The sequence below is a fragment of the Rhea pennata genome, chromosome 1 (genome assembly GCF_028389875.1).
Source record: "Rhea pennata isolate bPtePen1 chromosome 1, bPtePen1.pri, whole genome shotgun sequence".
NCBI classification, from domain to species: domain Eukaryota; kingdom Metazoa; phylum Chordata; class Aves; order Rheiformes; family Rheidae; genus Rhea; species Rhea pennata.
In genome coordinates, this window is record NC_084663.1 from 142,785,294 (window position 1) to 142,810,048 (window position 24,755).

Below are 24,755 nucleotides of genomic sequence, written 5' to 3' on the forward strand. Positions count from 1 at the left end.
ACAAGGCTTTGATTTTTGATTGCCAAAAGCTATTGCTCTAAAAATCGGTCTCAGTTATGGTATCGTCATTTTTCTTTAGTGAAAGATATTTCTTTCTTTCTTGTAATGCTGATGTTGTAACTCTCTTCTTACTACTCTCATCAGTTTCTTTTGCATCTTCTTTTCCAATATATGAATTTCTTTTAATGTAGCTGGGTCTTGCTGTGGATATTTTGATACAGTCTTTAACAGTGTTACTGAGCTCTTATAATACTACTCACCTGTATAATACCTCACAAATCCTCCAAATGAGATGAAGAATAAGAGAGCTCTCTGCCTATTAGTCTTGTGTATATAGCTTTCCCGTGTGCTAAGTGACTTGTCCAGGGTTAAAGACCTTGAATAGATTTCAGGAAGTTCTGCCTCTGGCTTTTATGAATGGCTTGTCTTCTTGCATGCGGATATTATCACTCTCTTCCAATAAGCAAGCTGGCATGTGTGTCAAAAAGCTACACAAATGCTCTAACCTTACAACAGCATTAAATTTGTTTTTTGGCTGTTTTCATTGGTAATTTGAAAAAAAAAATCGTTTGTTTGGCTCAAGATATTACTGATTTTTGCTTCTAAACTCAAAAAGATATCACTTCTTCCTGTAATGATGAGATGGCGAAAAGATGAGGGTATGTGTAGGCTTCTTAGTCTGGTGAGCACACTGCTTTTCCAGTAGGCAAAACTGCCAGTTCTCTTGCTTTTATCTGTCATTTACTACCCTGCTACATTTTGGCCATTTGTCCCAACTTTGTGGATATCTGGTGGCCTGACTGGACTGGATTGGCAGCTCGACAAAACTGGGCTGCTGTGCTCTGGAAAGGCTGACTTCCCCGTGTGCGGGCCACACACGCCTTCCTGTTTAGGATATCCCAGACCGAAATATGGGGGATGCAGCTTTTCTGAATTCTTAACACTGGTAAATGCGAGCTCATTGACACCCAGTTATTAGGACCCTTGCGAGCCTCAAGCCACGGTTCCAGGGTCTTACGGACACCAGGAATTGTACTGTGGTTTTGAGAGAGCTTGTTAATGATCCATCTTCCCTATCAGTTACTGCGTGGGAGGCTTCTTAAATTAGATCTTCTTCTAACTGCTGAAATTTTCACAGCCATCCGACTGTTGTTATTCCATTAATAGCACTTTGAAATACTATCCATCTGTATGATAAGGGGCCCATTTCCATGTTTTGGTTCCTCCTGCTGTTCCGGTTCTTCAACACGTTTCCCATGACTAGCTCCAATGCCAGCCTATTTTGTGAACATAAAGCCAGAAAAAAAAAAGGTAGGCTTGTCATCTAGTTGATGCAAATCTCCAGTTATGTTTGGAAAGACATGCTCTTCTGGGGCAGATAAATTACTCCTGTGCAATATCTCCAAATGATTCAGGGTGTATTGGTCCTTACTGGTCGTATGCCAGTTGATCTGCATGTGTGCATGACAGTTGTTCATGAGTATTAAGTCTTGGAACGGATGAAGCCAGCAGAAAACCATTTCATAGGACTAGTCAGGCTGGTTGCCACCTATCTGGTTTGCAACCTTAAAAGCCTTAAATCTTGATACATACTGATGATCCTTAGGAAAGTGATAGGAAGTAGCATAGGGAGAAAATATTTTTGTGTGCAAATTCAGGAATACCATTTGCATTTGAAAGATAAGCTATATGAGCTTTTGACTTGTGATTTCTATTAGTGAAAGCTAAGCTTATGTCAAAAAAAGAAAAAAGAAAAAAAAAGGTTGGTTTATTTCTCAGGACCTGAATGCCTGACATGCAATGTTTTCTGTTAGTATGTGTACCTTCTCTACATCCTGTAATGATTTTTTTGAGTCTGGATGCTGTGTACTGGCTTTCTACCAAGACGGAGGTGTAAGGAGATGTTACTCTAAGGCTCAAAAAGAAGTCTATTGCTAAAGCTGTATGGATTTCCCAGTGGTCTCCTGACTGCCACCTGGAGTAGCAAATGAATTATTTTGTACCATTTGCTTTGAAATGGATGTTAATGGCTATAATCTCAGCACTATCACAACGTAAATTGGAGGAAAGAGTTGGAACATTTTAGGACAGGAGAAACTGTTCAGAAATTCTGTAGTAGATTGAAATATATGAATATTTTGAGCCAGGTAGAAAAACTTGATTGTGCTGTATCCTGTGGCATTAGATTAGAACTGACAACTACAGTTTGCCCTCTTTCTCTCACTCAGTGTTGCTATACAGGAACAGCTCAAAACTTGATACTTATTATTCTGTCATCAAACTAAATATTAATTCTGCCTTTTTCTTTTTCCTCATAGAATCATAGAATCGGTAAGCTTGGAAGGGACCTCTGGAGATCATCTAGTCCAACCTCCCCACTCAGCAGGGTCACCTAGAGCATGTTAGACAGGGTTGCATCCAGGCGGGCCTTGAAGATCTCCAGACAAGGAGACTCCACAACCTCTCTGGGCAACCTGCTCCAGTGCTCCGTCACTCTCACAGTGAAGAAATTCCCCCTCACGGGCAGGTGGAACTTCCTGTGCTTCAATTTCTGCCCATTGCCTCTTGTCCTGTCACAGGGGACAACCGAAAAGAGTTTGTCCCCATCCCCTTGACACCCTCCCTTCAGGAACTTGTACACATTGATCAGATTCCCCCCTCAGTCTTCTCTTCCCCAGGCTGAAGAGGCCCAGCTCTCGCAGCCGTTCCTCATAGGGCAGGTGCTCCAGCCCTCTGATCATCTTTGTAGCCCTGCATTGGACTCTCTCCAGTAGCTCCATGTCTCTCTTGGACTGGGGAGCCCAGAACTGCACACAGGACTCGAGATGAGGCCTTCCCAGGGCTGAGTAGAGGGGCAGGATCACCTCCCTCCACCTGCTGGCAACACTCTTCCTAAGGCAGCCCAGGAGACCATTGGCCTTCTTGGCCACAAGGGCACATTGCTGCCTCATGGTCAACCTGTCATCCACCAGCACTCCCAGGTCTTTCTCCAAAGAGCTGCTCTCCAGGAGGTTAGACCCCAGCTTGTACTGGTGCCTAGGGCTATTTTTCCCTAGGTACAGGACTCTGCACTTGCCCTTGTTGAACCTCAGGAGGTTCCCCTCCGCCCAACTCTCCAGCCTGTCCAGGTCTCTCTGAATGGCAGCACAGCCCTCAGGTGTGTCAACCACTCCTCCCAGCTTGGGATCATCAGCAAACTTGCTGAGGAGGCACTCTGTCCCCTCATCCAGGTCATTGATGAAGAAGTTGAAAAAGACTGGCCCCAGTACTGAGCCCTGGGGGACGCCACTAGCCATAGGCCTCCAACTAGATTCCACTCCACTGATGATGACCCTCTGAGCTCTGCCTTTCAGCCAGTTCTCAATCCACCTCACTGTCCACTCATCTAACCCACACTTCCTGAGCTTATCTAGGAGGATGTTATGGGAGACAGTGTCAAAGGCCTTGCTGAAGTCAAGGTACACAACATCCACTGCTCTGCTCTCACCTACCCAGCCAGTCACTCCATTTTAGAAGGCTATCAGGTTGGTTAAGTGTGATTTCCCGTTGGTGAATCCATGCTGGCTACTCCTGATCACCTTCTTTTCCTCCATATGCCTGGAGATGACATCCAGGATGAGCTGTTCCATCCCCTTTCCAGGGATGGAGGTGAGGCTGACTGGCCTGTAGTTTCTTGGGTCCTCCTTCTTGCCCTTCTTGAAGACTGGAGTGACATTGGCTTTCTTCCAGTCCTCAGGCACCTCTCCAGTTTTCCACGACCTTTCAAAGATGATGTAGAGCGGCCTGTCAATAACATCTGCCAGCTCCCTCAGTACCCGTGGGTGCATCCCATCCGGGCCCATGGATTTGTGGATGTCTAGCCTGCCCAGAAGGTCTCTAATCCTTTCCTCCTCAACCAAAGGAAAGTCTTCCCTTCTCCAGACTTTCTCTGAACTTTCTCCCTCACATCCAGGCTGCAGGATTCCTGGGATCTGCCCTTTAGCAGTGAAGACTGAAGCAAAGAAGGCATTCAGTAATTCTGCCTTCTCTGTATCCCTTGTCACAAGGGCCCCCGCCCCATTCAGTAGCAGACCCACATTTTCCCTAGTCCTCCTCCTCTTGCTGCTGATGTATCTGAAGAAGCCCTTCCTATTGTCCTTGACATCCCTTGCCAGACTCAACTCCAGCTGGGCCTTAGCCTTCCTCGCCGCATCTCCACGTACTCTGACTGCATTCTTATAATTCTCCCAAGTAGCTTGTCTCCTCTTCCACATTCTGTGTACTTTCTTCTTCTGTCTGAATTTGACCAAGAGCTCCTTGCTCACCCATGCAGGTCTCCTGCCCCCTTTGCTGCACTTCTTATTCATAGGGATGCACTGCTCTTGAGCTTGGAGGAAGTGATGTTTGAATACTAGCCAGCTCTCCTGGACCCCCCTTCCTTCTAGGGCCTTAACCCATGAGACTCTACCAATTAGGTATCTGAAGAGCCCAAAGTCCGCTCTCCTGAAGTCCAGGGTTGCAGTCCTGCTTGTTGCTTTACTTCTTTCCTGTAGGATCCTGAAGTTCACCATCTCATGGTCACTGCAGCCAAGGCTGCCCCCAACCTTCATATCTCTAACCAGTCCCTCTCTGTTGGTAAGGACAAGGTCCAGCGGGACACCCTTCCTCGTAGGCTCCTCCACCATTTGTGAGAAGAAGTTATCATCAATGCACTGCAGGAGCTTCCTGGACTGTTTGTGCCTTGCTGTGTAGTCCCTCCAGCAGATGTCAGGATGTCAGATGTCTTTTTCTTTTTCTTTTTCTTTTTCTTTTTCTTTTTCTTTTTCTTTTTCTTTTTCTTTTTCTTTTTCTTTTTCTTTTTTTTTCTTTTTCTTTTCCTTTTCCTTTTTCTTTTCCTTTTTTTTTCCTTTTTCTTTTTCTTTTTCTTTTTCTTTTTCTTTTTCTTTTTCTTTTCCTTTTTCTTTTTCTTTTTCTTTTTCTTTTTCTTTTTCTTTTTCTTTTTCTTTTTCTTTTTCTTTTTCTTTTTCTTTTTTTTCTTTTTCTTTTTCTTTTCCTTTTTCTTTTCCTTTTTCTTTTCCTTTTTCTTTTCCTTTTTCTTTTTCTTTTTCTTTTTCTTTTTCCTTTTTCTTTTTCTTTTCCTTTTTCTTTTCCTTTTTCTTTTTCTTTTTTCTTTCTCTTTCTCTTTCTCTTTCTCTTTCTCTTTCTCTTCTTTTTCTTTCTTCTTCTTCTTCTTTCTCTTTCTCTTTCTCTTTCTCTTTCTCTTTCTCTTTCTCTTTCTCTTTCTTTCTTTTTCTTCTTTCTCTCTCTTTCTCTCTCTCTCTCTTTCTCTTTCTCTTTCTCTTTCTCTTTCTCTTTCTCTTTCTCTTTCTCTTCTTTCTCTTTCTTTTTCTTCTTTCTTCTTTCTTCTTTCTTTCTCTTATTTCTCTTTCTCTTTCTCTTTCTCATTCTTTTTCTCTTTCTCTTTCTCTTTCTCTTTCTCTTTCTCTTTCTCTTTCTCTTTCTCTTTCTTTTTTTCTTTTCCATTTGTGATTCTGCCAGTTACCTTCAGGCATAGTATTTGCATGTAAATTATTCAGTTATAGGAGGAAAGAAAAAAATAACTGGAATTAGTTAGAATTTGTCTGTGGAGGTCTCTTCAGCAAAAATTCTATCAAACGCCCTGCGCTAAGTGCCCAGTTCAGTGCCTCTCAGGTGGCCTCTCTGACCAGCTTGTTGGATGTCTTCAGCAGTGTTTGTCTTTCTTGACCAATAAGGACTGGACTTATTCAGACAGTCAAAATTATGCCTTTGGCCTTTAATGTCTTAAAAAGAGGTTTTAGTGAAGATATTATATATAAAGATATTATATTTTAATGTCCACATGATTCATAATATTCAACAGTGCAGATGTGGGTTTAATAGGGTAGGAGATGAGACTTAATAAAAATTTGAAGCAATTTGATTTGTACTTCGCAATAAACTTGTAATACTTTTTTGCCTCAAACAGGCTGTGTTGTAAAGCTTGCAGAATACTAAAGCAATCAACTTTTAAGGGGAGCGTTTTCTCCAGGATTTGCATTATCTGTGTTTACATAGTACATTTCTTCAAAGAAGTCAGTTTAATGCTTCTGTTTTATTTTGACTTACCCCTGTTCATACCCCTGAAATTGAGATTTTACCAGCAGGGACTGGAAATTGATACAGAGCAGCATTCTGTTTTATTTCTCTGTGGTTTTAGCAATTGCACAGACATCTTGAGAGTTCTCTTTAAGAGCCTCTAGAAAATTGGTATTTTTATTTTGTTTAAAAAATACAGAATTTGTCTTAAATTCTTCATAGTATTAGCTGTATGTGAGGATGTGTCTATACACCTAAGTTATTTCAGATTAAGGAAAAGTATTTAAAAGCACAGTGGTTATTCTGAAATAGCTTCATTTTTGGACATATTTATTCCGGAATAAATCTGTGTTTTTCTGTTTTAGTTTAATCCATTTTCAGAGTAGATGAGCTTCTTTGTTCTGAATAATTCGAGCTGCAGGCAGAACCTTCTCCAGATAAGGTTCTATCCAACTTTGATGTGATAAATCAGTGCTTAAAGACAGCAGGCTAGTTTCTTTGAACATAAAGGGAAATGAACAGATTCTGCCTGGTCAGGGTTTTTCATTAACGCCGATATTGTGCTGTTCTAATAGCCCACAATGAAATTATTGGAGTTACACCTCTGTAATTGAGATCAGTATCTACCTCCTTTTAAGGAGCAGAAGCAGAAGCGAGCTGAAATATTTTATATTAGGTGCAAGAACTGTCAAAGAGAATCTGCTTGGTGTAGGAAACCCACTGGGACATCGCCGCCACCTGCCTCGGAGGGGACTCTCCAGTGCCGAGCAGTGTTTAGCTCAAGCTGTCACACAAAATAAAACCATATCAGCTGGAAAAGCAGCCTGAGCCCAGATCTGTTTTGGAAGTGCTGTGTTATGTTGCATTGGGAAAAAGGTGTTTTCAGCTACATGCCAGTAGAATTCTAGAGGAAACAAGACACTCATGGACTGTATTTTACTATAATTAGTTATAGCTGACTTATACAGTGTACCTGAATTTGATGTTGGCTGGCTGTGTTGAAGTAAAAACTAGCAGCATCTCATCTTCCTGGAGATTCTTTTTTACATTAAGGTATCTATCTTGATGGAAAAAATGCACATGTTTATACTGATTTTTTTTTTTTAAAAAATGGAGGGATGAGGACTTTTTTTCCAACAGATTTATTGCAGTTTTTAATGGCTCTTTGTTTCCCATTTTAGATTTAGAAACTGATATACTGAGTTGTGATATATACTGTTATATCTATTCAAAACTATGTTCTGTGAAAGTTATATATTGTACCTGTTGTAAATAAACAGATATTTACCATTTACTAGTGTGTCAACCCTCATTCCTTCCTTAAAAAAAAAAAAAATCTTGATTTTCCTGAGTGCTTTTTTAGGTTGTTGGAGGCAGGTGCTAAAAATGGCCTGTTTTAAAATAGTCTGCGATATACGATCTTGCTGAATGCATTCCTGCAGTGAAGTCTGTGTGTCTGTTTTGCTCTTATTTGAAAGTTAGTAATGTACCTGATCTGAGTGTCTGCTCTGTAGCCCTGATGGGTAAGATAGGACCAGGCATTTTCTTTCACTGTCCTCCATTAAACACCACTTCATCATAGTGGTATCTGTTATCACTTTGCTCTTCTGACTTCCCTTTTCCTGTATGTTATCTCCTCTCCTATTCCTGGCTTCCTTTTCCCCTCCTCTTTCACTCAGTTTGTTCTAAATGAAATAATTTTGCATGAAAATGTGATGTTTGGTAGACAGATATAGACAGATACAGCATGTATATACAACATAAAATTCAAATCACAGATTGATAAGGTGATGAGAAGGGAGGAAGCAGAAGGAAGCATAGGAAGATAACTGAGAAGGAAAAGAATGTACTTGGGCTTAAACAGAGCAATTCTTCTTGAAGAATCTTTTGCTGTTGTTACAATTTTTTTGTTATTGTTTATTTATTTGTTTCACAATAGCTGAAATGGAAGTGACTTCACTTTCCTCTGTTTTCCTCTGGATTATAGACCCTAATATATAGATGAGATGATTGAAAAATAAACAGAAAGGGGGAGCAAACAAACCTTGCATTTATGCAACTTGCTTCATAAACCTTTATAGCATAGTTTTCAATATACATTGTGATTAGATTAAACTTTTAAAGAAAATTACTTAGTAAACACAAAAACATGTTTTTACCTTCTAGATTTACAAATACATATGCATTTGCCACACGCAGACTGCACACACGTAACTGCCATGTCCAGGAACGGCGTTCCCTACTTTAACATCAGTGCAATGCTAATGCTCCTTATCTGAATTGAAACCTGTTTAGCCCTTTCTGAAAAGCCTTCAGGTAGGCCTTGCAGTGTGGACTCAGTTGACCTAAGGAGTATTTGCTTACCAAGAGCTCCTTTTAAAGTGTCTTGAAATTTTTGAGTTAACAAGCCTGAACTGGGATGTAAGAAACTAAAGTATTGGTGCATTAAACTTTGACTTAACTTTTTTTTCTCACTGAAGTGTTATATGTACTTCTTGGTGAAGCTAAATGTGCCAGGGAATCCAGACCTTTGAACCTCTGCCAGAGACTGCTTTGAGGAGAGACTTTTTGTTAACATACATGCTGTTTTCCTCCTCAAAATCCTATCAGTTTTGGAGGCCATTTTTGTTTCTTTTTCTTGTAGTTTTTGTCCTCGCCATTTCAGGATATGCCTTAACAGGACTGGCTGCCTTCTTGCATGTAATATTGCCCTGTTTCTGTTTAAGAGACCTGTCTCCTTTCTGCACACCTTTGGCACAAGGGAATGTGTTTTTGTCTTCAGGTAGTCTAAAATGCCACCCAAGCTGAACAGTACCTGCCTATTGGTTTCCCTTTTTAAGAACTAAAATTGTTCAGGCAGTAGTTTTCATTCAGTGACTGAAAAGATTAAGTACTGGCCAAATTTCAGATCTATCTGGTCTCTGTGGGGCCCAAGGGCTATTCACAGAGAAGTGACATCTTGTATCACACCAAAACCTTTTTTTTTTCCTCTTTAAAATCTTCATTTCTTGTCTGCATTTTCAAAACGTGCAAAACCATTTTCTTTCTTTCTTTCTTTCTTTTTCTTTTTTTTTTTTTTTTTCCTGTTTCAGTGATGGAGAACAGACCAGGAAAAACATCATCCAAAAAAGTAAAGTTCAGTAAAGTAATAAGCAATTAAAGAAGACTACATGGAATCAAAAATTTAGCCAAGTATTTAGTATCAGACCTATTTTTAATTTCCAGGCTGAATTACTACAATAATATGAACATCTCAGAGTTTGTTGTGATGTTGTGTGTTGTTTTAGTGGAAATAAGCAGGAATGCTTATATATCTAACTGAACTTTACTCTTGGTAGAGTTTTATTTACCCCAAATGATATTTTTTAGGACACATATTTTCATGGCTATCATTGAAATAAAAATTAGCTTCCAAATAATTGCAAACAATTCCCACTCTACACAGATGGAAAAAATAATGTAGTTACCCAAAGGAAATGGAATTTCAGTTTAAATCGTACTGGAGAGGACTGTGTTTTTAAGAAACGGTAAAATCCGAGTCCTTTTTGAAGTTGCTATGAGGAAAGCAATTGATAGTAGCACTAGTGCTATGCTTCATAACCATATAAAAAATAAGCTTGTGTTACACAACAAAGAGATTCCCTAAAAACCTGGAAAATGAATTAGAAAGCACTTTGACAGATAAACGTTGGCATCTTTTTACGTTTGTTATCTATAACATTGCCTACAGACACTATGGCAAAATGAAACATTCAACACATTTTTTTTTCCTGTACAAGTATCTACCAGCTTGTTTTAAAAAGCAAATAGAAATTCACCTCAGTAGTATAAAGACTACATGTGATTCACAGGAAAGATTTGCCACCTCATCAAAAATCATATTTTCTGTTTGACTTATTTCTACCCAAACAATTCAATTAAAATCCCTGCCTGGCAGCCTCCGTTCTTCTTTGGCTGGAGTACTCTGTCTTTCTTGGTAGAGCAAGAACATTTTCTACCAAGCTAGATGATGCAATCCTCATCCACACGGGAAAACTGCTTACCTTCGTAGGATCCTTTGACTGCTCGCGTGAGTAAGGCTTTCACAATCCTGTGCATCGTTTTGAAGACGATGCAAGAAAGAGCAGTTCATTGGTGATGGTAAGGGAGGCGTACATTTCATACGTAAATTCTGGACTTGTAATAACACTGAGAAGACGTAGGGAGCTGGGCATCAGGCAGGAATTCTGTGTAGCAGCTGGTCCTTCTCAGTCTTGTAACAGGTTGGACTTCAGTGCCTAAAGCCAATCTCGCAATCCACTCCTCCAGTGTTACGGTCCTGTGGGCAAATTCAGCCCCCTTTTTTGCATTCGGGGGGCCTTTTGCCTCGATGGCCCACAGGCAGGAGGAAATGCCTCATCTGGGACAGCAGCTTCCCACGCTGCTGCAGGCCACCAGCCCCCTCCCCGAGAGTTGGCTGCCTATGGACGGGCCAGCTGCCCGTGGTCGGACTGTTGTCGCCTCACCAGTGCCGGGGCAGCCACCCTTTGCCTCCTCCTGTGGGTGGAGAAGGGAAGAGGGAGATGTGGGCCAGAAGCCTAACCAGCCCCTGGGAGAGGGGGATCTCATAAGCCCCTACCTAATTTCATAAATTTGGGGAATGTGTCCTGCTCGCCAGGTCACTTATTGTCTGGGATAGGAAGCCCGTGCTGGAGTGGAGCTGGTGTGCAGCCAGCTGTGGGCATCAGAAACTAGGGCTTCTATGAGAGACTGCTCTGGGGGGCTAAACAGCCTCCTCTTTCCTGCGGGCGCTGCGGCCCCGTGATTCCCAGTAAGGAGAGTACTCAGTTACCCAGCTAAATTCAGTAAATTGGGTTCTGTCCTTTGTTTGCATGTGTTTTCTTTGACTGAAATATTTACTGTATTTCCGGTGTTACTGGAGCAGCGAAGGCAAAGCTCTCTCCTTTGTCATTCACAAAATTTTCAGGGCGGCATGCTGCTAGCTGATGTTTTCCCCTGAGAGCATGATTGATGAAATAATCTCTCGACTGATGGGTACCAGAAGATAAAATTTTTAGAGGACAGTTTATTACAGGATAACAGGATGCAGGCAAACAGAAATGAGTAACTTTCTTTTCTGGACTGGATCTATGGCTTTTATATTATCAACCTTAGTCTTTCAAGAACTGTTAATATTGGAAGATTATAATGTGGTTAATAATATCAAATGTTCTGTGCTTTTTATTGCTGTGCAGAGTTTGTTTTTCACATTGTTTACTGGCCCAGCTTAGGTTGTCTGTTAAATGTATGCCACTATAAAATAGATCTTAAATTCATAATCATTGCTACTTTGAACTAACCTTGTATTATGTCTCTTTCTTCATATAGTTTTCCCTACACAAAATGGAAAGGTTGCTATAGTGACTGGAGGTGCTAAAGGAATTGGTTACCAAACTGTGAAGCATTTGACGAGACTTGGCATGCACGTTATAATAGGTACAGTCATTATTTTTCGTTTCAGAAAGTAACATTTTACTTTTAGAGAATATATGCATTCCAATGTAACTACAGGGATGGCAGGAGAAGGAAGGAGAGGGGAGTTACATATGTTTTGCTAGCATTTAGCATAAATAAAGACTTGGTTTATACTTAGCAAGATTTTAAAGAAAAGTGGATGGGCTGTTTTATGCAAAAACTTAAAAGGCCTGAACTAGCTTATGTAAGAAGTAAATAATAAAGTAATGAAAAAGACTTTAAAATACTACAAAAAATATTTTATTATCTTGTCACTAATTTCCTTAACTGAGGAGAGAGTATGCTTGAATTTTTAAGAGGAAAACTAATGGAAGACTTGAAGGAATATTCTAGTGTGTAGTAGAGGATAATTCATGTTCCTTTGTCTGGCAGGGCAAAGGAATCTCTTCTAACTTCAGAGATATATTACACATTTGCTTCTAAAGCTTGTTACTGTAGGTGGCCTTTCTAGGCAGTGCAGAGAGATAAGTACCCTGAGAAATACTTATTCATGAATGCCAGGTAGTGACATTCATGTCATTCTAAGATGAGCCAGTCAAATCACCTTTTGGAGGTGCCTGTTTTTTTCCATCAGTTATAGAGTTTATAAGGTGACTATCTCAGATTGAGGTGTCATTTAGACGTCTGAAGTGATGATAGATTAATTTCCATAGGAACTCCAAAAATGTCCTGAACACATATTTTCTTCTCCCAGCTACAGATATTGTCAGTGAAAAGTTTTTTTTTTTCTTTCTGAGGCTTCCTATACTTTAACATATTTACTAAATCAATATAAAACATCATGAGCACTCATTCATATATTTTAAATACTACATTTTTCTCCTTTATTTTTCCTCTAACCCACTGTATTTTTACTTAAAAGAATATAGCTTTGACACCATAAAGTTACTGAAGGGTAGTATTTCATAATATATGAACGAACTGGTGATGTCATTTTTTTCAGTTTTTATACAGAATATGTTCTCTCTAAGGTTTTATATATATGTGTGTTTTGAAAAAACAATAAGAATATAGTAACTCCATATTCTCTTAGTCTAGTGTGGTCAGTAAAAGTAATGGAATTGCCCTGGAATTGTATAGGCATAATGCAGAATACCACTTACTCATACATCTTTTAATAGATAGGTCAAAATCAGGCATCTGCAACATAAAGCAAGATGCTTCTGTATAGTAGCTAATGATGTCAGTATTAATATTTCATTAAAGAAATTCCTTTTCATATTTAAGGCGGACTGCAAAAATACACTCAATGGGAAAACAAAAGGCTGATTTTTCTTCTCTTTGCATAGAATCAAAGAAGCAGAGAACATTGTTACTCTTTTGAAGACTTGTTTTATATGATTTAATGTGTAGGGGATTTAGCATAACAAAATTCAGTGCAAGAGTGTTTGGAAAGGCAAGGTGACATTTATTTACAAAATTTCTAAATAAATTGGTTCTTTTAACTCACAATTATTCTCTCATAGTTTTTATTTACTCACACTTACACTCATATTCTTACAAATACCAAAATATGTGTGCCCAGCTACTCTGGTCAGCATCACTTTGGTACAATACAGAGGACAATACACTGTGGCTATTAAGTCCTTATCATGTCTGTGGTTATTCTTGATTGCAAATGACAAGTTAGTTTGTGAACAGGTCTTTTATACCCTTTAGGGGTCATCAGCTATTACAGGGTTGTCCTTTGCCTCAGAATTTTGCTTACTTCAGCCTCCGTGAACTCTAGACCAGGTTGCTGCCCACTGTCTGTTTTAACTTGTTTGGAGGATATAGACTGTATCTATAGTCTTTTTCTGGGTGGACTAAGAGGAAAAGTAACGGTGTAGCTGATATACTGCAACCCTGTGGCCATCCTCCTGCTGTCAGAGTGCATAGACTTCTGTTGACAAGTCATCTGTGCTGTGGTCTTGACAAAAGGGACCTGTTCCTCAATTTTACTCCTAGGAATGGTGGCCTGGGAATGGTATCCTGGGAAAAGGCCCTTCATTATCAGTACAGGCCATTGTTTTAACTCTTTAGTCTGCTGCTTCTTTGGGTGGTTACACACATACACATTTCCATTCATTCTTCATTTGTGCCAATTTTAATATTTGCCTTACAAATCTCTACAAATGTAAATTAGTGCAATTAATTATAGGAGGCGTTTGATGAGTAAGATTTTCAAGTGATCTAATTCTCTCAGACAAACTCTGGCCTAAACACTGACTGGTGAGTCACAGCCATCTTCTTTCCTTATGAAATTCCTAAGAGCAAAGAAGCCCTGTCAGTAGAATTGAAGTACCAGTCTTTGTCCAAACTACAAGATTAAGAGCGGTCTCAGAAGCACATTAAATCCAATGACCTTCCAGTCTTCTTGTTAACTGTGGCCCTAAGTTTCCAAAATATGCTTAAAATACCTGCTGGTACACTGGCATGCTGTAGCACATTCAGCTTCAGGAAATACAAGCAAAGATTTAAGCCTCAAATGAGACGCCTGGAGTGTTGAAGTTTTCTACCAAAGAATCACAGAATCGCAGAATAATTGAGGTTGGAAGGGACCTCTGGAGATCATCTAGTCCAACCTCCCCACTCAGCAGAGTCACCTAGAGCATGTTAGACAGGGTTGTGTCCAGGTGGGCCGTGAATATCTCCAGAGAAGGAGATTCCACAACCTCTCTGGGCAACCTGCTCCAGTGCTCCGTCACTCACAGGAAATAAGTTCTTCCTCATGTTCAGGCAGAACTTCCTATGTCTCAGTTTGTGCCCATTGCCTCTTGTCCTGTCACTTGGCACCACTGAAAAGAGTTTGTCCCCGTTCCTCTAGACACCCTCCCTTCAGGTACTTAAACACATTGATCAGATTCCCCCCTCAGTCTTCTCTTCCCCAGGCTGAAGAGGCCCAGCTCTCGCAGCCGTTCCTCATAGGGCAGGTGCTCCAGCCCTCTGATCATCTTTGTAGCCCTGCATTGGACTCTCTCCAGTAGCTCCATGTCTCTCTTGGACTGGGGAGCCCAGAACTGCACACAGGACTCGAGATGAGGCCTTCCCAGGGCTGAGTAGAGGGGCAGGATCACCTCCCTCCACCTGCTGGCAACACTCTTCCTAAGGCAGCCCAGGAGACCATTGGCCTTCTTGGCCACAAGGGCACATTGCTGCCTCATGGTCAACCTGTCATCCACCAGCACTCCCAGGTCTTTCTCCAAAGAGCTGCTCTCCAGGAGTTCAGACCCCAGCTTGTACTGGTGCATGGAGTTATTCCTTCCTAGGTACAGGACTCTGCACTTGCCCTTGTTGAACCTCAGGAGGTTCCCCTCCGCCCAACTCTCCAGCCTGTCCAGGTCTCTCTGAATGGCAGCACAGCCCTCAGGTGTGTCAACCACTCCTCCCAGCTTGGGATCATCAGCAAACTTGCTGAGGAGGCACTCTGTCCCCTCATCCAGGTCATTGATGAAGAAGTTGAAAAAGACTGGCCCCAGTACTGAGCCCTGGGGGACGCCACTAGCCATAGGCCTCCAACTAGATTCCACTCCACTGATGATGACCCTCTGAGCTCTGCCTTTCAGCCAGTTCTCAATCCACCTCACTGTCCACTCATCTAACCCACACTTCCTGAGCTTATCTAGGAGGATGTTATGGGAGACAGTGTCAAAGGCCTTGCTGAAGTCAAGGTACACAACATCCACTGCTCTGCTCTCACCTACCCAGCCAGTCACTCCATTTTAGAAGGCTATCAGGTTGGTTAAGTGTGATTTCCCGTTGGTGAATCCATGCTGGCTACTCCTGATCACCTTCTTTTCCTCCATATGCCTGGAGATGACATCCAGGATGAGCTGTTCCATCCCCTTTCCAGGGATGGAGGTGAGGCTGACTGGCCTGTAGTTGGCCATTGACTTTCTTCCAGTCCTCAGGCACCTCTCCAGTTTTCCATGACCTTTCAAAGATGACGGAGAGTGATCTAGCAATAACATCTGCCAGCTCCCTCAGTACACGTGGGTTCACCCCATCCGGGCCCATGGATTTGTGGATGTCAAGTTTGCCTAGATCTCTAATTCTATCCTCCTCAACCAAAGGAAAAGTCTTCGTTTCTCCAGACTTTATCCCTCGTCTCCAGGCTCCAAGATTCTTGAGGGCTGCCTTTAGTAGTGAAGACTGAAGCAAAGAAGGCATTCAGTAATTCTGCCTTCTCTGTATCCTTCATCATCAGGACCCCAACCCCATTCAGCAGCAGGCCTATATTTTCCCTAACCTTCCTTTTGCTACTTACATATTTGAAGAAGCCCTTCTTGTTGTCCTTGACATCCCTTGCCAGATTTAATTCCAAATGGGCCTTAGCCTTCCTCGTCGCATCCCTGCATGCTCTGACAACATTCTTATAATCCTCCTAAGCGGCCCTCATCCACATTTCTTTCATGTTAAAAATTAAAATAGAATAGAATTTTGTGTTTTTAACAGAATGTTTTTGACATATTATTTTCATTCCTAAGGAATGTTTTCATCCTATGTTTGTCTATTAGCATGGGATTATGTGAAGAAAGTGTGGATGTTAGATTAATTTGGACTTGAGAGATGGATCAGACTCCTGTTTAGCTGACAGTCAGTCTTACCCATTCAATGAATGCTTATTTTCCATTATAGGGTCTAAGTAATTGGGAATGTAAGAAATTCTATCAGTAAACAATGATATCCCTGTGGTGGGAAAATGAGTCAAACCTAAATGTATAATGTGAAGGTGAATTACAATTTCTGAATGACTTTGACTCCATTTCACATTTCAGAGGAGCAAATATTTGAACTAAGTTAATTTCAAATCCAATCTAGCAATGGAATGAGGAAAACAAGTGGAAAAATCATTTTATTTTTTGGCGCATAAGTAGTCACAATATACAAAGGCAGTATTCTCACTCAGAGCATTTTAGCAAACTGTTATACAGTGATTTTACAGCTTCTTACTTTCCAGTCCCAGCATTAATACATGAGACTCCTGACGCCCACTCCATCTGCAGATCACTCCAGCCCTGCTCTCAGCCTCCGTCTGCAGAAGAGGGTTGGTGTGAATGCTAAAAGTAATCCTCTACAGGTCTGTAAGATTTCACTGAGGACTTTTGCTCTGGCAGTGATAGCCTTACTCTGTTAGTAGCCCTTCTACTTCAGTTATATCTCATGAAGGGCAGTTGGGACCACTTTCTGCCAGTTGTGAGTCTTCTGAATTAAGCCATGCTGGGAGTTCATGCTTCTCGTTACAGAATTATTACTTGATAAATAAGTTTACATTATCTTTTTTTTTTCTGATAGAGGAGGCAAATGACACACAGTTTGAGGTGCCTATTCATCAGTAATTGTTATTGAAGGTGGTGTTTTGTGTGGAATTACAAATAACCGTGTTCTCATCAATGGAACATTGAAAATTCCTCCTACCCATATTGTCTTCTATTTGTAGTCATTTTTATGACCCCAGCTAGGTTCAATTCTGATTCACAGTGTTTGCCACAGTTTTGTGAGTCTGAACTTAGATTTTATAAGCTCTTTGTATCTCTTTTTTCCTTCCTCATTGGGGTTTCAATTTTAAGATGATTCCGTGAATGCATGTTAAAAGTGCTGATACAAACAAGGAGATCTTCAGTTTGTTTTTTCCCCTCTGTTCTCAGTAATTTAATAAAAGAAGACTGGAAAAACTTTGTGTGACAGTATCCTTGTTTGTGAATGGTGAATGAAAGAAAAAAGAATTCCAACTTGACAATTTTATACATATGCTGCATGGCATAAAACATGATGTTCAAGACTGCAATCAGTCTTCAGTGTTTAAGTATATTAGTGTCACAATTTTCTAGGATAAATTCACATTTTGAAGGAAATAATCTCATGAAAAAATATATATACTATATACTGTATATATATACTATATATATATGTATATAGTCAAGTGACTTATTTGAGCCATCAAATTTAGGCATAAACGAATGTACTTCCACAGACAAGCTCAGCACTTCTTTGTGACCTCTGTAAGCCCAACACACCAAACAGGAGATATTTCTGCCATCTCTTTCATTCACATTAGTTTCCAATTTTCAAACTGGACTTGCTACAGCATAAATCATACGATTCTAATGTAATGTGATACCACAAAGTGACTTTAGCAGGATAATTAAACCCTGTCAAGATGGTACAATTAATCATGTACAGAGACAGGTTGATTTAATTTCAATTACCATGAATTTGTATGGAATACTGTAATAGTCTTTTCTCACTATAGATAGATGTATGGAATGCTTGAGTTACAATAATCCTAAAAAAATATTTCTCTTCCTGTTTTTTATCATGTATTGTTAGTTCAGAATAGAATTAGTGGAGTTATTCAGGAAATGTTAAAATGTTACCAACCTTTCAAAATAGTGTGATGGCTTTCTTTCTCCTGTATGAACATTGAAAAATGCACGCAGATTTTCTTGTAACTGTCATTCAGTTCAGTTTATAACATATTATTACCCTGTTATCAGGGTTATGAAAAACTCTACTTTAAGGCTGTATATTTGTACATGAAAACGTGTACATACAGGCATGCAAAGCCTTCCAAATCCATTAAGAATTTTTTTGAACATTTTAGTCTCTAATTTCTGTTTGAAGATAAATTTGAAAAAAAAATCCATTTTGTGTTTCTGTTAAAACCTAGGGTTGCATATGGATGATAAGTGTGCTTTAAACGTCCTTTTTACATTTTTAAAAATGTATTTGTGTATGTTTATTCACTTAGAACATTTTACCAGTAGAATTTATGTATTTTTATTGATAACTGATAATATTTTAAGGCTACTTTTTGTGTAGAATAAATCATTACAACATTCTTTGGGGCATTTAAAAATATTAGTAAAATAGTGTAAATATTTGAAAAGATTCTTAGAGCACAAGAATTATCTGTTGGGCAGTATTTTTAAATAGAAATTTAATTCACTCAAATATGTATTTTTATTAGATAACAAAATACTTTGGCTAGCTAAGCCTGTAAAAAGGCCTCAACAGTCAATGTACAAGAATGACTTGGGCTAACATAGTTTATTTTGATTGGATTTCCAGAAATCTTAAAGCAAGGTTCCTTAAATCTCTTAAAGACACTACATAGCCAAAGGATAAGAAGAAATATTATTACATGGATACATTATTGATTAAAACATAGGAAACAACATGAACATAAATGTTAATTTTCATGGTAGGAGAGGATGTCGCCACTGGGATTTAATAGGGATATATCCTAGAACCCATACTTTCAACATATGATTTCAGAATAATTTTAGAGGTGAGGCAAATAGTGAAGTGACAGATCTTTCAGATTATATTATTCAGGTTTCTGACTTCTGAGTTTCCTGAGTTTCAAATTATTCAAATCTGGGAGTGTTTCAGGTAGATATTCTTGTATACCTGCGCTGTTCTTACACAGCTTTGGTATCTCAGCTGACCAAATGGGTCAAGGAGTGCAATGCTCTGTTCTTCTGTTCTATAACCAATTGAGTATCTGATATATCATTATGCTTAACTCAGAGAATTAATCAGAGCTGAGAGGTCAGGAATCCTGATTTTTCCCTGTTTTAATTCATATCATGGGAAACCTGGTTCATTAATATTTGCAGAATATTTTGAAGACATCAAATAGCAGTTAGGATGTACTTTATGATACAGTTAGGAACAACTACAATCAAAGTTAAATTGTAAAATATTCTGCATACCTACAAAGAAGAGTTTTGGTGTCTGTGTAAAAGAAAATTATGGAAAGTTAGTAATTCCAAGTCAAGGCATATTGAAATAATTCCAAAGTTCTGAACAAACTGTTCTTGCATCCATCTTAGTATTTTATCAGTTAAAGTTAATATTGTTGCTGCATTAGTCTTGACTTTGGATTGTTTCATTTTGGGGAAAATTTAGTTTTAAAATTTACAACTTCAAGTCATTTCAGCTTGTGTTTGTATCTTAAATCACACTAAGAAACTGAAATGCTCTGTTTGAAGACCATATGTATCATATCTTATTGCATTGAAATTTCATAATAAACTAGAACTTAGTTTTTGACTAGTCTGTACAAATTAACTATACTGAGGGAGTAAGAGACAACTTGAATATATTAATTCCAGATCTTGCTATAACTCTTTGGAACAACTATGTTTTTGTCATGAGAAAGTGCAAGTATGTAAAAGGAGCAGCTAAAATGTTACGGTGCTTATGAGTAGTACGGAGACTATTATAAGCACAGTATAAATACAATAGCACCTATCAGGAAAGAAAGAAAAAGACTAAAACAAGCTACTGTGATTTAAAGCAAAATCTCTCAAGGGAATGAAAGTATTTAAATAAGAGCATATACCTCAAAAGTTGAAGATATGTCCGAATGATAAAGACAGCTGTATGTAGAATCTGGCTAATTTAATATAAAATCATAATAAGAGATGCTTGAAAAATATTTTTAAAGTAATCTGCTAAAGCATAAACCTTTGGTATTAAAAGGTATTAAACCTTTTCAAAGGGAACTGAATTAGGAAGTCTGCTAGAAAGTTATTAAGGCTGACAGATAACTAAAGTGTGGTGAACCAGTCATGGGTAAAAGGCCACAGAAGGAGAGATAAAGAACGGTTCAGAGAAGATTCCACGTCTGACCCTTTCCTTACAAGATTGTGACTGAAGAACTGCCTCAAGTGGCACTGTTGCAGTAGATGCTTTGTAACAAGGCAATACTATAAATTAGTTACTAGTCCTCAGGAGGAGAAACCCTTGAGTGTTCAAAGAAACCTGTGTATGAACTTTCTGGACTTTATCTTTTATGTAGGACCTTCAATCATCCTTGTAACCGAAGAAGTGTGAAGTGGGCAAATGTGATATCAGTTTTAAGAAGGACTTTGGATAATCCAGTGAATATGATTTCTGTATTAGAAAAACTTGTAAACATTATGAGAAATACAGAGTTAAATATATGATGATGAATTACAGAAGAGCCATTGAAGCTTTTCTACACATGATAATTTATTAAATGCTTTGAAGAAGTCAACAACTGTGTGAGTTAATTTAATATGAATTTTCAAAAGCTTTTGGCAAGGCTAATGCCAAAAAGAGCTTTAAAAAAGTAGCTTGTCTTAATATAAGAGAAAGATCTCTTATAGATTAGTAACCAATTAGAAGGCAGAAAACAAAATTTAGGAGTTATTTGTCGGTTTTGGGATGTAGCAAAGGGAGTCCTGATCCCGTAGGCATATGTTCAACATATTTATAAAAGATGCAGAAAAAAGGATAATACTGGGATGATGAATTTTGCACAAATGTATTTAGAATAGTCAGATTAATTTGACTAATGATGTTTATGGGACTGGAGCATCTGTCATATGAAGAGATGCTGAGAGAGCTGGAGAAGAGAAGGCTCAAGGGGATCTCAGCAGTGTGTATAACTATCCGATGAGGAGGAAGTAAAGAAGAGAGAGAGAGAGTCAGGCTCTTCTCGATGATGCCCAGTGACAGGACAAGAGACAATCAGCACAAACTGAAATACAGAAAATGTAATTTAAACATAAGCAAACACTTCTTTAGTGTGAACAGGTTGCCTGAAGGGCTTGTGAATTCTCCATCCTTGGAGATATTCAAACCCTGACCAACCCCCTGTGTCCAGTAGCTCTGAGCAACCTCCTGTAGCTGACCCTGCTCTAAGCAGGGTGAGGGGTTGGACTAGATGATCTTTAGAGGTGCCTCCCAGCCTCAGCTACACTGTGACTCTGATTTTGTGAAATCTTAACTACTGCAAAGAACTGTGAAGAATCTCACAGTATTGAATGAATAGATGATAAAGGGATGGATAAATACCAAGTGTCAGTTAATACAAATACAGTATGTGAGAAAAACAACCACAGCTATATATTTGCAAGAATAGTTTCTTAGTTAATTGTTATCACTTAAAAAAAAAATCTTGCTGATGAAAGTTCTCTGAAAATCAGCTTCAATATTCAGTACCAGTCAAAAAGGCAAATAAAATCGTATTAGTTCAGTAGGAAATAAAATAAGAACAAGACAGGAAGCATCTTTCCACTCTTATGGAAATCACTGCTTCATTCTGTTGGGAATACTTAAAAGGAGGAGTCTAGTAGAACTGGAAAAAAATACAAGAAGGGGATGATGAGGAATATGGATGGTTCTATGCAAAGCAAGACTAATTAACAAAGGCTTCTCAGTTTGCAAACAGATGACTGAGATGTGATATCATAAAGGTTTATAAAAACCTTTTTGAAAATGTGATTAGATGAAATAGCAGATGATAGGTCCATTGAGAGGGTAGGTGTAACCTTTGATTCAGGAAATCTCTTAAGGGACTTGTTACTGAAAGGGTATCAGAAAAGATCACTCTAGACTTAATGTGTCACTTATACTTCCATAAGCACCTGCTTATGGATACAGGATACTTGTCTGGATGGATCCTTGATTTGATAAACAGGATAATTCACTGGAACATCTGGGTTGGTGAAACAGGGCAAGAATGATTTTTCTTTGTAAATGAATGTAAGAATGCTCTTTTTTTGTAAATTAACATCCTCCTCCTTATTCAGTTTTGATTCTTTTCTCAAAGGAACACTTGCAATAGTATTTTTGCCTTTCATGTCAGAAGGGTTTTTGTAATTTTTTAAAATTTAATTGTGGATGTTGTATGATGAACAGAGTGACAAAAGAAGAGCAATGCCTTTTGTACCACATCACATCCTTACACCTGCCTTTACTGAATAACAGATTCATGCCTTGGAAATGTTAGGGGTGGAACTCAAGGTCTGTATTCCTCTATCTTAAATAAGATTTTTTTGTCATTGAAGACTTTATAGATTTCTTTAAAAAACATATTAAAACATTCATATCATACTGAGTTCCAATTTCTCATACTCATCTCAGCTACATCCTATCCCTTCTCTCCTCCCTTTCCTCCACTCTCATTCTTACCCTGGTTTGGTGCAGCAGACTCTTTCACCAACTTCATATACTGTTCTCCTTGGATCTACTCTTGTCCATGAATCTTATTTCACGGCTCACTGTGAAAGGAAGAGTTTTGCAGTTACTTTTTCCCAACCCTTTCCCTAATGCAAATCTCTGCAATTGCTCACCTGTTTCCTGTAGCAGCCCCCTTCCGTGGACCAAACCCACTTAGTGATTGGCCTGTCTGACACTCACTCCTGCTATCCTCGCAGGAGTATTTAGACTCAGAGCTTTTCTGGACAGGCATTCATCTCTCTGAGACACATGCCATTTGTTATGCTGTGCCATGCACGCTTGCAAATTCATGATCCTCCTAACATCAGCTGATATGATGTTGATTTTCTCTTGAGGCTTTGGGTGCCCTTGCAAGCGCTTCGGACCCACCCCTCCAATTACTCCAGCTCACTTTCAATCGTAATGAGAATTATACTACTCTAAGAAGGCACCTTAATTCGAATGTCCCGTTGAAATCTTTTATATGCCCTACTGCACTAAGACAATTAACTATTACTGTGTGGAACTTCTTAATCATATGGTATACATTTATACAGAATTTATTACCGTAATACCAAGCTATTCTTGGTAATATAAATATGCATTAGAGTTTATGGACACCACTTCTAAACTTGGATTACTTGAAGTGGTCAGTGAAGATCTTTATATTACACCTACCAAATCTGCAATTCAGACTGATGTGCTTTTCTGGTCTTCTGTCACCTGAAAGTGAATTGACTCCCCTCATCTTTCCTGAACATTTTAGCAAAAGAGGATGAGATTGATAGGGCTGCTAACCCTGAAAAGCTGTTTCGTGTTGTAGCGATTAACTGATATATAGAATTATGGCTAAAGAAGGGATTTCTTTTGGGGAGACAAGTTCCCTAGACACCATTAAATATGTGGGGTTGTACTTGTGAGCAATTGTATCACTGTTCATAACTTTTTAAAATTACTTTCTAACACTTTGCATTACATTCTTTAAAATATTAAGATTGCAAATTCCTATTTTTATTAAAAGCAAATCAGAAAAGACTTTACTTTTTTATTAGGGTCACTTTTGTACATAAATTATATGGTTAATAATTATTCTTTTGCAGAGATTTTCAGCTTCAAAGAAATTAAAAAGATTATATAAAATATATAAAAATTATATCAAGACCGCTTAAAAAGTTAAAGCATAAATGTCTTCTTAGTGCAGAAATTCATTCAGCCAGGTTTCTAAGGGCTATATTTTTGCCATCTGCATTCAGGCTGAGAGATACTCTATAATCAATTCTACTGTAATCACTGTAATGATTTTCAAATTTAGGATTTACCTAAAGTGATTAAGATGACAGTGTGTGATCTTTAGAGTAGGATCCAAAACATATTGCTGTTGATAAGAATTTTTCTGTGTACTTCTGTGGGGGCTTTAGATGGAAGTGCTTTGACTTGTGATATTTGTATAGATGAATGTTGAAGAGGAGAGTCAATTCTTGACAGCAAGTTGTGTTGAAATTTATTATTCCATCTTTTTTTGCAATGTAAACTGCAATGTTTTATTAAGAATTAGAATGTTTCATGTCATTAAAATGACATTTTATATAGCTCATCTATTCAGACTTGAATAATTAGTTTTATTTTCAGAATTGACTGAAGTTAGTGTTTTTATTGAATCAGTCTCACCTGAGTTTTTCACTATTCTGCAGGGACAAAGTAGAAGCAGAAAGTCAGATATTTTGATGATCTAAGCTCTCAAGACATCGAATCCTTTTTTCTGAAAGCTTTTCTCCAGATTCTCTCATTGCATAAAAAGTCTGATCTGCCTTCACTTTCTCCCTTCAAAGCTTTTGAATGCACAGTAGGCAGATTATGTGCTACTGATGTTACTGATCTTAAAATTCTCTTAGACAAATTCCTGCATGTTGAAAATATGAAAAATTATGGTGAATCATTGGCAGAAAGTCCAGGAAAAGGTTTCTCCTGCGCATCACAAAATTTTCAAAAATATGTTTAGAAATGTCCTACAGAGGACATAAAACAGCTGGTGGTGGTCAGAATTTGATCCTCATATTATAAAGTCTCACCCTCCTAAATTATAGTTAGCACTATACTCCTCTTTAGCATACTTGAACGAACTACTTTTTATGATCTACAGAAAGAGGTAAGAATTATTTTTGATTTTTACCAACCTAACACAAATAGTGTCAACTTGGTGACTTAAGAAG

At 38.7% G+C, this 24,755-nt stretch overlaps 1 protein-coding gene across 1 annotated transcript in view; it reads left to right on the plus strand.

Annotated features, from left to right (window-relative positions):
• The window catches only part of DHRSX (dehydrogenase/reductase X-linked), a 178,196-nt gene that overhangs the window by 31,840 nt on the left and 121,601 nt on the right, over positions 1 to 24,755 (plus strand). The window contains exon 2 of the mRNA XM_062601473.1: positions 11,443 to 11,550. Within this exon, the coding sequence (XP_062457457.1) occupies positions 11,443 to 11,550 (108 nt within the window). The remainder of the gene's footprint in view (positions 1 to 11,442; positions 11,551 to 24,755) is intronic.